Source organism: Anthonomus grandis, chromosome 1 (assembly GCF_022605725.1).
Source record: "Anthonomus grandis grandis chromosome 1, icAntGran1.3, whole genome shotgun sequence".
Taxonomy (NCBI): domain Eukaryota; kingdom Metazoa; phylum Arthropoda; class Insecta; order Coleoptera; family Curculionidae; genus Anthonomus; species Anthonomus grandis.
In genome coordinates, this window is record NC_065546.1 from 43377100 (window position 1) to 43395113 (window position 18014).

Sequence of the window (18014 nt, forward strand, 5' to 3'; positions counted from 1 at the left end):
ATGATATCGGGGTAATTTTATCACATATTTGAGGTATACTGATCGAGTTTAAATACTAGATATGTAAATCCCTTGGCAATTTTTTTAAATATCGAAACTTTCTCCCTTTTGTTAACAGAATCGTTTATAATATACATATATTCTACAGTATAATAAATATACCTTGACCATATTCGGTTGATAGATACACCAAGAGTTTTAATTTAAGAACTATACTTTTGAACCTAGATAATGAAAAGTTGTCAAGAACCAGAAAAACTTACTTTTTTTCAAAATTTATTGACTTATCTTAGAAAAACTTAATTTTCACTTCTTTGCGTTAAAAAATAACACAACTACTGCAATATTTTCATAGCGATACGCCTTGCTTTCGAGAAATAAAATAGTGTTTTTTCACTTTTTACTCGAAAACCTTAAAGTTGTGTCAGAAAAGTATAAATACAAAAACCAAAGTTTTTTTTCACTTATAATTTTCATAAAAAGCATTATTTTCTCTGGCAATTATTTTTGCAAAAAAAAAACATTTTTCATTAATCCTACCCTTAACCCCCCACCCACCCCACATAACTTACCTGTAAGAAATTGTTTTAAAAAATCATTGTTTTCCAAAATAATACACATGAATAACAGCTTGTTTCGTCGTTAATATCTAATAACACAGTTTGTTTATTTAAATTTGATATAATTATAAATATGTATATTAATAAATATTTAATAAAAAAACAGTGCTATTAGATTGGATATTATGGACGAAAAACGGTGATTTTTCAAAAGAATTTTTTACTTGAAAAATGTTTGGGGGGGTGGGGTAAGGCTTGTGTTGATGAAAAACAATGTTTTTGAAAATATAAATTTAATATTGATTACGCTGTTTCTTTAAATTTAATATAATTTCATATATAAATATTTAGTATAAAAACAGCGTTATTAGATTGGATAATATGGACGAAAAACAGTGATTTTTGAAAAGAATTTCATCAAATATTTGAGGTGTAGTAATCGAGTTTACAAACTAGATATGTAAGTCCCGTATCAATTTTGTTAAATGCCGAAATTTTCTTCTTTTGTAAACAAAATTATATATGATATAGATATAATTTTAAAAATTTATAATAGATAGATTTAGACTGCGCCAACTTTAAAGGTCTATTGTATTTCTTATATATATATATATATATATATATATATATATATATATATATATATATATATATATATATATTGTTTTGCTATAATTGGTCAAAGCTATGTCATATTCATCTAATTTTTTCAATAAAAAAAATATGTATTAAACACGCACCTTATTTTTAATCCAATGGGGAATTTAACTTACAACCCATAAAACCTACACTGTACAATTTAAGCCTTCCATAGGTACATCAATGGAATATTCTGCGAAGAAACGGTACCAAATCACATTTTTCCAAAAGCATTTGATATTTCAATCAAATGAATCGCGCGTATGATAAAAATAGACGGTACGCCAAGACATGTTAGGAACCCAAAATAGGCCTCGTTATCGTATTGTGTGACGTAGAGACGGTACCAGCACTATCAAACCGAATAAGAAGTGTCGCCTCTTCACGTTCAACGTCAGTGTGGATCGTGTACAGCCTCGGATAACGGGTACTACGATTCCGGTGAATTTTCTTGATCTTACGATTGAGCGATCTCTTAAGTCTCTCAGATAAGAGAAAAAAATCTCAAAAATTGTTCGTCCTCTCATAGATGTGCGAGACGGCATCTAATAGTGCGCTTAAGTTGGCCGAGTGCGCCCTCTCATTGTTGTTCGTTATTGGGTACTTAAAGTGGTGTTATTTTACGGTAATTTTTATTTATTTATTTGTTTTGTACTTAAATTGTTGTAAAAGTTTTGATTTGTTCACTAATGATAACAGTTGGGAAATTGGGATATGTAGTAAGGGAAAAGTTTACTATATATGGTGTTTAATTTTTTTCGCAAAATAGGTTTTGATCAAATACTTTTAAATTTTTTTTTTTATGAAAAGACGGTGCCAAATTTAAAATCAATCGGTGCTAAAATAAGAGAAATACTTTCTCTTCGAGATACAGGGTATTAAAGGTATTTATAACTTTTACAGTGTTTAAAATATTTTTATGAAATTGTGAACATAGCTTTTAAGCATTAAGGAACACTTTTTGCATATTTTTCTAATTCTACCAGTAACGTCAGTACTACATCGAGACTGAATAATTTTTGAAGAAGAATGAAGAATGGTTTCTTGACTTTTTTACGTACTTACACTAAGGCATCCTTTTCGGATAAAAATAAAACACAATCTCATGCATGAACAAATAGCTAAAACTTCACTCAATACTTATAACACATAATTCGCACTGACAAAACTACAAAATAATTCTTTTATTATCGTCCTATTTTGTTTGCTTAAAATGGTCCAAAGAAGGTTAACTTACTATTTCATATTGAGAAAATGTTAGAATTCGGAGACACCTAAAGTCAACTAGAATCTGAAACTTACATTTTTCAAATTTTATTAATTATCAGTTATTTTTATACTTAGTAGTTGTTATCTAATATTCTGTACAGAATTGTTATATTATTATTTGGTCTTCAAGTGGAAAGGCTTAGTTACATTTACTTTCTAACAATAAAGAACAGTTTATTGTTATTAGATAAATTCAATACTTTTATTAATTACTAAGGAGCATATGATAGTAGCCTAAAACGACACTCTATGGCCTAAACCTGACCTCTAATTGTCACGTTAAGTATCAATGTCATACGCATAACAGAAAACTCAATTCATGTGCTAAATATCATTAACATCTCCCCTTTTTTAAATAGAATACAAAACGGATTTAAATTAAACTTTTGTTCTTAACCACTAACCTTGACAGCTAGCTACCTGCATACCATTTACATACATATGAATTTACGAATTCAACTTTCAAGTTCTTTAATAACTTTACCCTTACGAGTTATCCTTGGTTATTAATATTTTCATTGTCACTTTCTGGAATATTTATTTCTCGTTCAGAATCTGTCTCACTGGCACTTTCACATGTTTAATGTCTTCAAAATTGTTCTCTTGATTTCCTTGCAGCACATTTTTACTACCTTACTTAAGTCTAAGAAACATTTTTTGTTTACCTGACTAATTTCTATCCCTTGCGTTTTTCAAAAATGTATCTACTTTATAGTCAGATATAACTTAATTAAGAATCTTAGGTATACCATGTCTAGCAAAAATTGACTTCATAATGTGAACCATAGCTGAACTATATGTACCACAACTTAGTTTTTCAATTTCTATATATTTTGAATAATAATCAATTCAAAGTAAATATTTTTCACCATATAGCTAACCCAAGCAACACACGATAGTTAAATAAACGTTTATTTTTGGTTTACACCAGGTGTACATTTTTTGTTGAACTTCAACGATAAATATCGAATAAAACGTCCGCGTGATAAACGTTGAGGAATTTAAGATTATGTTTATCTTATTCACGAAATTATTAAGAAAGTTTATTAAATGTTAATAATATAAAAATATTATTATCAGGATATAATATATATCTGATGGGCCAAGACGCGGCGTGTTATAATTATTGTGTTTCATATACATTAATGCAATCGAGTTTAAAAACTAGATATGTAAATCCAGTGTCTTTTTTTTAAAGCCGAAATTTTTTTCATTTTTGTTAACAGAATAGTATATGATATATCTATATTCTACAGTTTAATAAATATGCTTTGACCATATACGGCTAATAAATACACTAATAATAAACCTATATTTAACGATAATAATGCATGGTATGTTGCTTGGGAAAATAAATCATACCCAAATTTATTCCATGGTAACAAAGGTATTTTATGACCAAGCAATGGTTCTGATGTTTGAGTTTTAGGAAATTTATAGCATATCTCTATTTTTTGCTTTAAAGAACCTTAATCAAATCTAAAGATTTAACACCGAAATAATTGTAATGTACTTTGTTTAGTATTACTTCTTGCAAAGACTTTGATATTACCGATCCTTTTCTTTTTAAAATTAAATTTCCATGCAAACATAACTCATCTCTATTGTTAAACTATGGTCTAATACAATCCTTGTTTTTTTAATTGAGTTTGGTCACCTCTTTAAAATGTTGGTTCTTCCAAAGTTGAATCATTCAAAGTCTTTTCTTTAATCTCATTTAATTTTCCTTCCGTAACATTAATTTCAAAAGCTATTGGGCATACCTGCGTTTGCAACTCATTGTCAAATTTGCCATCACTAATGACCTAAAATATATCGATACTGCGATAACTATCTGGTTACCTGGTTAATAATACCGAATTTTTGTACTTAACAATAGCATACTTTGTGAACATTTATTTAGTCGCTTTTTAGAACTAGTAATTAGTTGTTGGTGGTCTGTTTCTACTTTTAATTTTGTGCATATCTTTGCTGAGTTTCAGTTAAGGCCTTAAAGGCAAAACATAAGGTAGCGAAAATGCTCCTATCTCAGATTTTAAGCTGTCCATTGAAATTACTGTGTTTATATTAACATAATAAAACTGGACTTGTGGTTATAATAATGCCCGTAATGATTCTGAATTGCTTGTAATATTTGGTATACACTTACTAACATTAGTTATCATGCCCAACACTCGTTGAACATCTTTCTTACATGATGGTATAGTCAACTGCTTTATAGCTCTTAATTTTGACTGATCTAATGACACCGCAGTCTCTGATATCTGGTGACTCATGTATTTGATGCTAGACTTTCCAAAATTACATTTGTCCAACGCAGGTTGTTAGTGCTGTGAACCAGTCATGTGATTTTTTTTCAACACAGCACTGTGGTTGAAAAAAAGGTGGTGAAATGATATTGCGAAAGTTTCAGACTGTTTGATATTTCAAAGAAATTCAAATTTAAAAAGTGACAACTGAGGGCGGTCTATAAAAGCATTTATTACTTTATGCAGAAAAGACAAATCTAGTAGAATTCGTCTTGATTGTAGTGTAGACTATCCCTCACGCACTCTTTGCTTTTCTGAGTTCCTTAATTGTATAGAAAATCTGTGGTACAATAAATTTGCTAAATAATTTGCGGGTGTCAAAGCCATTTCCTATCGTTTTTTAATTTTTTTTTACACTTCCAGGCTGCCCCTTAAGATCGTCACTTATTTTTCTTCATATTTCAATTACCACTACTATTGTTGAACTGTCTCGCTGAATTCATTCGAAGAAACTTGTGATGTTTACATAATTGACAATTCTATAAATATGACCATCAATTGAGTCTTTGTTACCTTGACAGATTGAACTAATATGCCCCAATTTTCCGTGTAACACTCAATTGCATCAGTTTCAAACGTACTTCTTGTGGAATAATTAACCGTCGCTACTTTATACCAGGCTGCCGGAAGGTGCGTATTCCTAAAGGACTTTATGACCTTAATTATGTGCTCCATTAATCCTGGAATCTGTATATCACAAGTTAGCAGGTATTCATTTGGCTATTCAGGTTAGAACAATTTCAAGACAATTAGATATAAACGCCTGCGTATCAAAGACAATTAAGGCGCACCTCATTTTGCAAGACCGGTCAGTGACTACCTAAATGATGTAGTTCCAGGTAAATAGATTAGCAGAAGAGGGTCATTTGAATGGCCCCCCCAGGTCTCCGGATTTAACATCTTTGGACCTTTGCGGTTACTTGAAGAGCAAAGTTTTAAAAACCAAGCCGACAAATAATGAGGATTTGAAAGAAAGAATAAAACAGAAGTGTAGTCGAATTTTCGTTTTGGCTATTGTCAGTTAGTAAATGGACAATATTTTGAACACCTATTAACGAAATTAATTTTGGAATTAAATAACGTTTGTTAAATATCTGTTAAAAGACAAAGAGTAAAAAATTGAATTTCTCACTCCTGTGTAACTTAAAGACAAACTAGGTCTTATTATTGACGTAGAAATATAGTTTAATTCAATAAAAAAGGTCTCAGAGAAACATAGATTAAGTAAATAGCGAAATAAATAACCTAAAGGATTTTGTAAATCAATTTAATAGTCATTTTGTAGGTGTTGTAAGAATATTGTGTGAGAAATTAATAACGAGATCTAGAGAGCTATAATATATTTTAGGATATCGTATCGTTATATGGAATATCATATACTGATTAACGAATGAACGGAAAATTGGCAAAATATTATCTGAGCTTGAAAAAAACTCACGCTCATGGGACTCTTGAACTAACGTATAGCCAAATAAGTTCTTTCGAAAATACGAGAGCCTCAATGATTTATTGTGCTGAAAGTGTCATGATCTAGACTTTTTAAAGAACATTCAGCGTTAACTCGATAATTAATTCCAGCTATTATTTTCATTGCTCTTCTCGTCGGGCCGAATGTTCCCAGACCAGTAGCTCACACATGCATACAGATCACTAACCAAAACTCTTTATTCTACTCGCAACACGTGTTTCGTTAACGATGTTAGCATCTTCGGGAGAAGATTATAACCGAGTTCAATTTTAATCAGAAACACCTTCTGAGTATCCCACAATATTCTAATTTATGTACAAAAATTGATTAGTATTCAGTATAATTTCACAAAATTATATAAACTTATTTTACCATATTGTACAGTCACCCAATAAATCTTGTAATTGTACTAAAATCTTAACATTTTTACATTCACTTTATTACAAAACTGTTCACTTAAAGGTTGTCGTATTCTTTGCAGATCCTCCCTTAATAATCCGAAAGCTTCTAGCAAATCGACCGCCTGAACATGAATGCAAGTAGCACCCTCCTAGTCCTCATTGCTGCTGCTGCATTGTGTCACACGACGGTCAGGTGCATGTAAGTATATATTTAAGTTAGAAAGTGACGTATATAGGTACAGTTCTTAAACTATTTCTGTGTCAATATATTCTAAAAATTCCCTTATTTGTTCCAGTATTGAAAACCTAATATTCTTCTCACTCGTTTGCGAAAGGTCTAGATCACCATTATCAATTATAAATACTTTTACCATTTCTCCAGAACTTACCAGGATCCTGGCCGGAGGTCCTGGAATCATTTCTTGACTAAAATGGAAAGCAAAAAGCATTAGTGGTTAAAAACTTTAAACTACTTTTTTTTGTGCTCACTTTAATTTTTTAACTTTGTTGGTGCCAGTTTAATCTTACCTTAATGTAGAACTTCTTTCTCTCTTCAAATACGATGACATATGTCAAACGTCACTCAATGTATACCATTTCTCATTTGTACCATTGGTGCAATAAAATTAATTTGTGAGTTCTTCTAGGCAGTTGGATCCATATTTTAATGCAGATGTCAATTGTCAATCGAGACATCATGATTATACCATTTCCATTTTTTGTACTGTTACAATAAAATTAATCTGTAAGTTCTTCCAGGTAGTTGAATCTATATTTTTCTACATGTTATAGCATTTTCCATTTCTATCACTCTTGCAATACAATTAATTTGTCACCTCTTCAATGCAATTGGTTCCATATTTTAATACAAGTATCAACTATCAGTCGAGACATCCATGCTAAAGTATTTTTCATTTGTTGAACTTCTTGGCAGTAAAATTAATTTGTTCGTTTTTCCAGGCAGATGAATTCCTGATTTATCCTTTTCGGATCATGGTTTAATTCTTCCAGGCAATTGAATTCATATTTTACTGCATGTGTGAACTGTAACACTGTAGTAAACACGTCAATGTTATAGCATTTTTTTATTTGTTGCATTTCCTTGCATTAACATGAATCCGTAAATTCTTCAAGGCACCTACTTCAATATTGTAATGCAGTTGTCAACTGTTAATCGAAATATGAATGCTATAGCGTTTTCAACTTGTATCCCTCTTGCAACAAAAATAATTTGTCTGTTCTTCCAGCAGTTGAAATCATGATTTATCTTTCCTCCTCATAGTTTAATTCTTTTACTTGTTGCACTCTTGCAGTAAAATTAATTTGCCTCATTTACACTTTTCGAGTTATGGTTTAATTCTTCCAGGCAGTGAAGTTTATATTTTTCTTCACGTAGTAGTAATGTTATAGCGTTTTCCATTTATTTTAATCTTTTGCAGTGAAATTTATATGTCAGTTCTTCCAGGCCAAGAAGACAAGATAAAGAAGAGATATATTTGTATATCTACGAGATATACGAGAACCAGCTCGTCTCCCCCACTTTCGCACGCATCTCATTGCCTGTTTCTTTAACTCCCTGGTTTCCCTCTCACTCTTATTAACACATGTTTCGCGCTTGTTTACGGATTAAATTTTGTATCACTCTTGCTTATATATCTCCAGTTCGAGAATAGCATTGTGGGGGTAGCGAACTTGCCATACAGGATTTCGCCTATCCAGCACAGGCAAGATAATAGATTTATCTTGTACCTCCAGTCTTCAAGTAGTCGGGTCCATATTTTACTGCATCTCTTAATCGAGACGTCAATTTTATAGTATGTTCCCCTTGCAATAAAATTAATGTGTCTATTCTTTCAAGCAGTGTAAATCCTGATTTATTTGCCGGGTTATGTTTTAATTCTTCCAATCAATTGGGTTTATATAAGACGTCAATCTTATAGCATTTTCTACTTGTTTCACTGGTGCAGTAAAATTGCTTTGTCAGTTCTTCCAGGCAATTGGGTCCTACTGCATTTACTGCATATGTCTCTACTTTTCAATTTTCACTTGTTGCACTCTTGCAGTTAAATTAATTTGTCAGTTGTTAAAGGCAGTTAGGTTCATATTTTAATGCAGGTGTCGACTATCAAACGAAACGTCAATGTTATAGCATATTCCATTTGTTGCACTCCTGCAGTAAAATTAATTTTTCCGTTCTTCCAGGCAGTTGAAATCCTAACTTATTCTTTCTGGATGATGGTTTAATTGTGTCAGGCAGTTAGATTCTACATACATATGTCAATTATCAGTCAAGACGTCAATGTTATAGCATGTTTCACTCTTTTGAAGTAAAAGTGTCAGTTTTGCCAGGAAGTTCGATCCATAGTTAGTAAAGACATCAATGCCATTAGGGTATTCTATTTCTTTCACTCTTTTTACAATAAAATTATTCATAAGTTACATATTTTACTCCATGTATTAAGTGCCGGTTAAAATGTCAACATTTTAGCATTTTCCTCTTGCTGCACTTTTGCAGTAAAATTTATTAATCAGTTCTTACAGGCAGTTAAGGCCCGCTTGAATATTTGAATCTTGAAATTGTTTGTGCTTCCATAGTGGTCATTTTAATTTCAAAAGTCTTTCCTTACCTTATTAAATAGGACCTATCAACTGTTGATCAATTTGTCTATGTTATAACATTTCCGATTTGTTTAACTTTTTTTTGAGAGAGGAAGTTAAGCTACCAAGTGTCACTTAACGTTTATGTTATAAGTATTTTATCTTTGTCAAAAGACACTATTTTCTGCAAAAAAAGATCCTTATTGATTGAACGTTAACATGCCGATAATATTCCACGTTATATAAATGTATTTCGACGGATATCCCTGGAATATAGTCCTAAATTTTGTTTTTTTTTTTAAATTCCAGGGCGATTACGGAGTCATGGATATGCACGCCTTGTGCATCACAGGAGGAATGCGATAGAAATCCTCCGAATTTATGCATCTGGGGTGAAGCTAGAGATGCGTGCAACAGGAGGATTTGCGCAAAGGTAATGAACATTTTTTTTCTAAATTTATTGTTTTTTTTGTGCTGTTTTTAGTCCTTTTATAACTGAATGTTATTTACAGGGTCCCGATGAGAGGTGCGGAGGCTCTTTCAACGTCCTGGGAGTATGCGGGGAGGGAATGATGTGCAAACCCGATGAGCGCTGCCACGGTTGCTCGATCCAAACAATGGAGTGTTCGAAGATTTATTAAAAAATCTTTTGGATTTTTAAATAAATCGCCAGGCTGATTTGTTTGTTATTGAAGACCCGGTTGATGATGGTAGGGTTGTTTTAATTTTTATTATAAGAAGTTTCTTTAGGACCTACGAAATTTAGGATTGGTGATGGGGTAGTTTAGATATAAACTAAAATTTCAAAAATATTATTTATTACACTAGACATATTTTTCTATTATTTGTATATAAAATTCTAGATACTTTATTCGTTTTAGCATTAGTACTTACCTGATTATGCGCGTTTTTTATAAACATTCGTTTTAAAGAAACTTTGAATATCAAAATGCTTGGTTTAAAAGGCTGGTTAAACCAAGCGTTAATTTTAAAGTTTAAACAACGGGCTAGTCATCAACCAAATTGTACTTTTTTTTGTATTATTTTTAGTTTTTATATTTCCAATTGTGATATTATATTAAGTTATTTATAATTGTTTGAACAGTATTGAGTTACAGGTTTAAATTATTCCCCTGTAACAGACACTTATTAGGTTTAAGTTCAGTTTTTAGTATTAAAAAAAATTGTTTTTCTTGTGTGATTTTTTTAGGTCAATTTTTCTACTTAAGATTATCTTATAACGACCTGATTATTGACATACTGTGACTTCTCTTAGAATAGGATTGAACGCGAATTGTTCAATTGTATTGTGATATGTAATGTAATGCAAACAAAAAAAAATTAAAAAAATTGTTGCGTTCTGTATGTATATGCAAGAAAGAAACGCATTTTTAATTGTAATGCAAAAAAATGTTGCCATATATATAAGTGTGTCCTAACAGTTAATAGACGCAAGTTTGTATGTATGTACTTTTTGTTTGTTTTAATCGATTTCCTGTGAAAGAAAAATTAATTTAGTTTTTCCACACCGAAACTCGTGTATATCAAAATAAAGCGGAAATGCGATCGTATAATTTTTTCCTCTCTTTCTTGTATCATTTGTCAAATTGTATACAGAGTGTCCCGGAAAATGTGGGAAATTTCTCGGATTCGGGTAGAAAACTAAAAAATTATAATATGGAACTCTCCTATAGGCCCTCCCTACGAAGATACGGCCCCTTAAAGACACCGCTAGAAATCAGTTTTTCTTGATTAACTTTTGAAGTACCTGGCATAATTTAATACAAATTTTACGTCATTAATACTACTAAGGACCTCTTAAAACACATTTGCCTTATTTATTTTACCAGGGGCAGACTAGGTTGTGACTATGATAAAGACTCTGAATTAATAAATATGGATAGCTTGGACTTTAAACTAAATAACAGGAATTCTTGTTCATTATCGATAAAATGAGCCGTTTTAGAGAAAAAAAAATTAAGGATCACTGTTTTATTTTAATTAAAAAGAACCATGATATGTTCTTTTTTTAGCGATGCGACAGTTATTCAAACAACAGAGAAGTTCCATTTTAAGTTGTTTAATCTGAAAAAGTACATGTTCTTAAAAAAACAGTGTGTATGTTTTTTTTGAAACGAAAAACCAATATGAAAAAAGAATGTAATAAATAGAGAAGCTAATAATTTTAATACAATTAATTTAAAACTTCAGAAGTAGGTCCAATTTAAGCTCCGTGATCCCTGATACACTCGCGGGTACAATGAATCGTGGACTGCTGTACTCGCCACAAAAACACTTCATTGTTCCTTATCACATCACACTGAATCCTTATTCTCTGTAAAAGTTCCTACTGAGTATGGACAGGAGTTGAATACACTGTGGCGTTTTTTGGCAAATACTTACCATCAAATAAGCAAAGCAGCTTTTCGTCGAGTAGGCACTGTGTAGTAGGTATTAAAATAAAAAATCCTATAAACCCTAAACCCTATGAAAAACCTTATAACAATTTTTATAATTATAAAAATTGGATGCCACTTAATTTTTTATTCATATAATTTTTTAAGGAAATTTAGTTATATATTATAATTAGTAAAATCAAGAAAACCCAATTATTGCCTTTTTTTTTATCGAGTCTTATTGATTATTTATACTCCTATTTTGTTGTAAAGTAAACGCTTCTAATTTATCCCAAAATCGACATTTATTCCTCATAGAGATCTCTACACCATTTAAACTCATGCAGAATTAACATAGTAACTATACCCATTCTACAACATACACTATCCATAGTGTTATCTAACACTAAAAGTTATTTTAAATAACTAATTAATAATAAAAAATCAGAATACTATTAATTATAAAAATATAGATTTAAATACGTAAGACTGACCGGCTGGTTGCAAAAATTTATAGACCATTTAAGTAGAAAATAAATATATTGTTGACGCAAGGAACGAGGGGAAATTCATAAATTTTCCTTCATTTATAAAAGAGTTTTTGCGCAATTTGGTAATAGATACCCTCTTACCGTTTTATCAATAAAATTATAAATGTAACCAAGCGGTTTTCACAATCTTAATTTGAATTTTAAAGAACTTCGAAATATTGAAATAAATAAATTACGTCTTAAGTAATTAAATGGGATTTTAAATAACTATTGTTCTCAAAATTGGTTTTACACACCTAATAAATTTAAAGAAATTAGGTTTAAAGCTTTTTTTAAATTTTACCTGATTATATTTAATAAAATCATTTGTTTGGATCCTACCAGAGACTCTGGAGGGGTTCTGCTGTTCCACATCATTCCAGAAAATTCTAGAGGCGGAATAAAGGTGATCAAGATCCTTTAGGTGGTCAAACTTCGGCCATAAAATGCAAAGGAGAGTAAAAGATACATTAAAACCAAAGAAAGAAACACGGTATAATGTTTGTAAGTAATATGGTCCTTTTTTTATAAGTTTTTTTTGCTAAAAAGGATAAAAAAATGGAACGATGGAAATTGACTTACCCCTAATAGCCAAACATCCAGCTTGGGAAACTAGCCAAATCCTTTAATGTCGGTCGTAGGTCGATCGAGGATAATTAAATATGCTGATAAATTCTACTACAAGGAAGAAAATAGCCGTAAAATAAGGGAAAAATTTTCTCAAAACCATGTGGACTTACGCGACGTTATTATTTCAAAAAGGCACAAATTCCATACGATTATGTCACTAAATTACCTTATAGACAAAGCTTACATAACAAAAGGGCTTCTTAGGTGGCCACAATTTAAGGATTGGGACTTTTAACAAAATGGCAACCAACCTTGTGGGACCACCGCCACTACAGATTTCTTGGAGATTTTTAGACTCATACGCCATTGGAGAACCTGAATCGCCTCGCGTCGATGTTGACATATTTAGCAAAAAAAAATCTTTTTTTGGGTGCCAATGTATGGTACCGGTCGAGTATGAAAATAAGTGCAGGAAGTGCAGGATTTCAACCTGGATCTAATTATTAAAATTTTGCAAAAGGGAAATTTCATCGAAGAATGCTGAAAATGCCTTGTCCTATAATATATTATAGTTAGATTAAAGTTAAGGTATTAAATATTTTATTTATTAGACTTGTCTACCTTATTCTATACTAGGTTTGTAGCATTTCAAATTTTTCTGCTAATGCTATAACACCAAGGTTTTGAGGAGACCCCATAGGTAAAAATCCAATGGCGTTAGATCGGCAGACCGAGGAGGCGATGCAATGTATCCTCCTCTACCTGACGGTTTTGAAAAACGTTATTCAGGTGGTTCCTTACAGCAACACTGAAATGAGGTGAAGCTCTATCATGCATGCATAAAATACATGTATCGGCGGATCACAAGTAGAAAATGCTCTATTGAATCCAGAAGATTGTTCTAAAGGAACTCGAAATAAAATTGTCCAGTCAATGTTGCGATAATACGAATGGCCCAATCAAAAAATTATCAATGATTTCTGCCCAGATATTAATTAACTGGAACAGATGTTGTTGATGAGAAATAACTGCCGCATGAGGATTCTCATCAGCCCATACATGCGAGTTATGTAAATTGACAATAGCATTTTTGGTAAACCCTGCTTCATCGGTAAAAAAAATAATGCTAATGAAGTTTAAATTAGTTCGCTGCTGATTTAATAGCCAGTTCGCGCACTGTATTCTACTAGCAAAATCTTTAGGAGTTAGTTCATGCACTTTTTGTAGCTGATATGGATATAACAAACAACTGCTCTTGAAGTACCTTATGAATTATTGTTTTTGGTGTATTAAGCTAGTGGTGTATTAAGGCGGCTAATGTGCTTGTTGAAGGAGTGTCAGCTACAGCAGTATCCAAAATATTTTCCTGCAATACCCACTGTTCTTTTCTGGCCAGCATCAGTACTTTTTTTCCTAAAATTACAATAAAGAAAGTCAATAATATCACTGTGTGTAGGTGGAATCGCTACCAGTTACCGTTGTTGTCCGTTCGTTGAAATGTCTTTTGATTTGGAAATCTTTCTTCATACAACCTTTTTTGCTTCCAATGCATTGCAAGACGCAAGACCATACATAAGATGCAGATCTGCATACTCAATAAACGTAAATTCCATATTTCGACTTAATTCAAATTAAATTCATATAATCTATATCGACTATCGACTGTTTACTACCAATACCTCCTATCTTCAATTCTGATTTTTGCATATAGGAGGTATTGGGGGAGTAAACAGTCGGTATACAATTTAATCCGCCAATAATGTATGCTACTTCCATAGTTTGCATTGCAAAATTAATTCTTTTTACGGAATGCAGGTAGTACCACCTGGGTTTGCCCGATTTTCGGTCGGTTTATGAGCGTTTTCTATTGTTATCCATCGGATAAACGCTGAAAATGGTACAAGGGCGTGCAGACAGGGTACTAAAATATAAATTAAACTAAATATTATAACTTTATCGAAAGTAAAAAAAACATAAATAATAATATATATTAGTTTTTAATTATACATTTTTTAAATTTTTTGTCATGTGATTTAATGAACTGTATAATATACATATAGCACTACGGTGTAACAGCTAATACTACCATGTTTAACACTTTTGAAGTAATATTTATAAGGTCAAGTGATACCTCATTTTAAAGGTCATGTCATTCTGATTCTAATGCCCAAGTTTCAAGTTGCTACTATCATCCTCTTTAATATAACAGCATGTCAAAATCTTTAAAAAGCTACTTTAAACTTAAGAAAATATTAACAGATTTTTCCGATTAAAATGATTATTACTTAATTCTGTTATCTGCACTGGCGTTACTTAGTAAAGTAAAGCCTGATTTTTTTAAAACAAATCTAATGTTAAATGAATTTATCAATTATTATGTAATTTACTCAGTACTAATACATTTATGCTTAGTATTCTTAATACCCAAAATAACACCAAATATTATTACAATACTACTTTGAAATGTTGGAATCTTACCATGCTATACAAAATATTGCTAGTTATTAGTCTACCTTTGGTATTGGTTAAATTGACTGTATGAGAATTTTAAGTTTTATCATATTTTCGTTTTGCCAAATATTTAATTGCACATTTATCCCGTATTATACGTACGTCATAGACTTAGCAGCTAAATTTCGTGAACCCGATTCAGAAATCCTTGAACAAACCTTGAAATGTGATAAATATGATGCGGTTTTAGGTCATATGGCAATCGATCCCACACTCAGTGCAAGGAAAGTGAGTGAAATCTAGCAAAATAAACTAGTGCAGGAACGAGGATGATAATGACCGCCGTTTAAAGTTTTGCGAAACTTTTAGTGAACGAATCAGTTGCAACCCAAAATTTATTTTTAATATTTGTTTTTCTGATGAATACCGCTTTTTTCCTTAATGTGAACAGACATAATTGCAGATATTAGTCGGATTTCAACCCTAGATTATTTAGAGAATGACATACATACCAATATCCCCAAAAATTAAATTGTCACTATTCAATTGTATTGGACCATATTTTTTACCTGGAAATTTGGATATTTTTTAACAAAAACCACTATTGAGTTAGCTCTAGTTACTGCTATTGAAGAAGATGAGCACCATCGGCCAGAAAATTTTATTTTTCAGCAAGCCGAAGCACCTGTAAAGCAATTTTTGGATGAAAATCTTCCAACTGAATAGCCTGCCAGATCTCCTGATTTATCACCCCTTAACTTTTTTTGTGGAGTCATTTAAAATCCAAAATTTATGCTATAAAGCCCAATTCTTTAGAAGATTTGCGACAACGAATAGTGCATGATTGACAACAATTTACACCTGAAATCTTACATAATGTGCGCGAGCATTTCGAACAGTGTTCTTACCTTTGTATGGAAGTTGGAATTTTTGGAAAATTACAAAAATTCCAGTTGGAAAAAATCGACGGGTACGAGCGTTTTTTTATTTTTCGGAGAAATCTCGGAGAAATACGGCGTGGAAAGCGTTCGATGCGCCACCCTGTTTATTACCTGCTAAATTAGTATATTAAATATTTATTGTGTTCCATTTAAGAATCGCACCTACCTGTACCCTAACTCTTATAGCGTTTGAACCCTAGCTTTTTTCTCGCTTTATTCATTAACTAGGTAGTAAGTTTACCTACGCCCATAGATGACCACAAAACCCTCAAAAATTTACATTTTATTACTCTTTACCTCTTTGAAATACAGTATTAATATCTTAGAAATCAATTAAATATCAGAAGTATTCAACAAAATTTTTATGAATTTATTTTGATTGAGATACAATAAATACCCACAATATTGATGTTTTCGTCAAAAACATGCAATAAAAATATTTCCAGGTAGAAAATACAACCAAATTTTGACATATCTTATATTGAGTCTCAGTTTAAGAAAAATGACGGTGTTGTTATTTACATAAAGTAGCACCTTCATGCAACCACCGAAATCAGAAAAATCTTAATATTATTGGTGTTGATAGGTTTTTTGAAAATCTTAAAACAGATTTGTCGATAGAAGTTATTGAGTATATAGTTCTTCCACTAGAAACAGCCATAATTATTAATTACACATATGCATTTTTATCAAGACCCATAATGTATATATTACAAACAATATAAAATTGACTGATATAAAACTGACCATTACACAACAGCATGATCGATAGATAAAATAAAAATATTGTTTGCAAAATAAAAATATTACTTGCAAATAAAAACAATTTATGTCGTAAAACCACGCCATCATAATGTTCTTATTAATCAAAATATAGAGGAAACATATAAATTTTTTAAAAATAAATGAATGTCTTACATAGATTTAAATACAAAGAAATATACAGTAAACTATAAAAAACTTGCAAGAGTGATTGTACACGTAGATTTAATAAAATGCAATCAGTGATATGTATATCGTGTATAGGATAAATCTCACAAGCTAATAGCAAAGCGCTTTCGGCTACCTAAAAGGTGTAAAAAATATAATTTAAGAAATTCAATAAAGTATTAGACCTAAAAATTTAACAAAAAACTCTATCCTTAAAGGGGTTTCTTTTTTTGTTATTTCTTTAATTAACTTCCGGACTAAGTCCTTGGAGGAGAAGTGTCAAGTACATGCTTTATACACTGACTCTTCCAAAGGCTTTGACGGGATTAAAAATTAAATCATGGATTGTTGATATATAAACTCATATTCTACAGGGCGGTCACTTGGGACTGTTGTTCAACCTTTATGAAAAAGATATCTCGGAGTGCTTTTCGTACAGCCCTTTTCTCCTCTTTGCTGATGATTTAGAGATATGTGGCTTCTAAACAGAGTTCAATTACCAACAATTATAGTCATCCCTTAATTTCAAAAGTCTGGAAACTCGTCGCAATCATAAAGACTTAAAGGTGTTTTATGAGATTCTTCATTCTCTGAACTTATGCCCTTTACTTTTACATAAAATAGGTCTTGCCTGTTGAAGCCAGACGTATATCGCACGAATTATGATCATTATTCCTTTTTTGCCTTAGTTATTAGGTTGGTCAATCAGCATTCTCAAGGAGTGACTGCTTTGGGATTCGAACAGGCTTCAGGAGAGGTTTAATTCATTATTAACACTAATTAACTTTATAAACCTTATCTATAAATCTCTATAATATTGTGATATATTAATTATGGGTTAGGATTAGTAAATCTTATCTTATGACATTCTTCCATCAATTACCACTGAGGAAATTATTGCTGCTAGTCGAAGGCTAAAAAACAAGTTGACAGCCGGTCCAGATGGTGTTTC

General features: G+C 31.4%; 1 protein-coding gene across 2 annotated transcripts in view; it reads left to right on the top strand.

The window, feature by feature from the left end:
- The window catches only part of LOC126736317 (neuroparsin-A-like), an 18017-nt gene extending 7307 nt beyond the window's left edge, over nt 1-10710 (top strand). Inside the window, exons 1-4 of one of the 2 annotated variants that reach the window (XM_050440617.1) lie at nt 1587-1824; nt 6727-6845; nt 9554-9677; nt 9757-10710. In XM_050440617.1, the coding sequence (XP_050296574.1) occupies nt 6775-6845; nt 9554-9677; nt 9757-9885 (324 nt within the window). In that variant the 5' untranslated portion in view covers nt 1587-1824; nt 6727-6774 and the 3' untranslated portion in view covers nt 9886-10710. Of the gene's footprint in view, nt 1-1586; nt 1825-6726; nt 6846-9553; nt 9678-9756 lie in introns of those variants that run through there. The other variant, XM_050440628.1, reaches the window with a different exon arrangement.
- Nucleotides 10711-18014: the final 7304 nt, after the last annotated feature.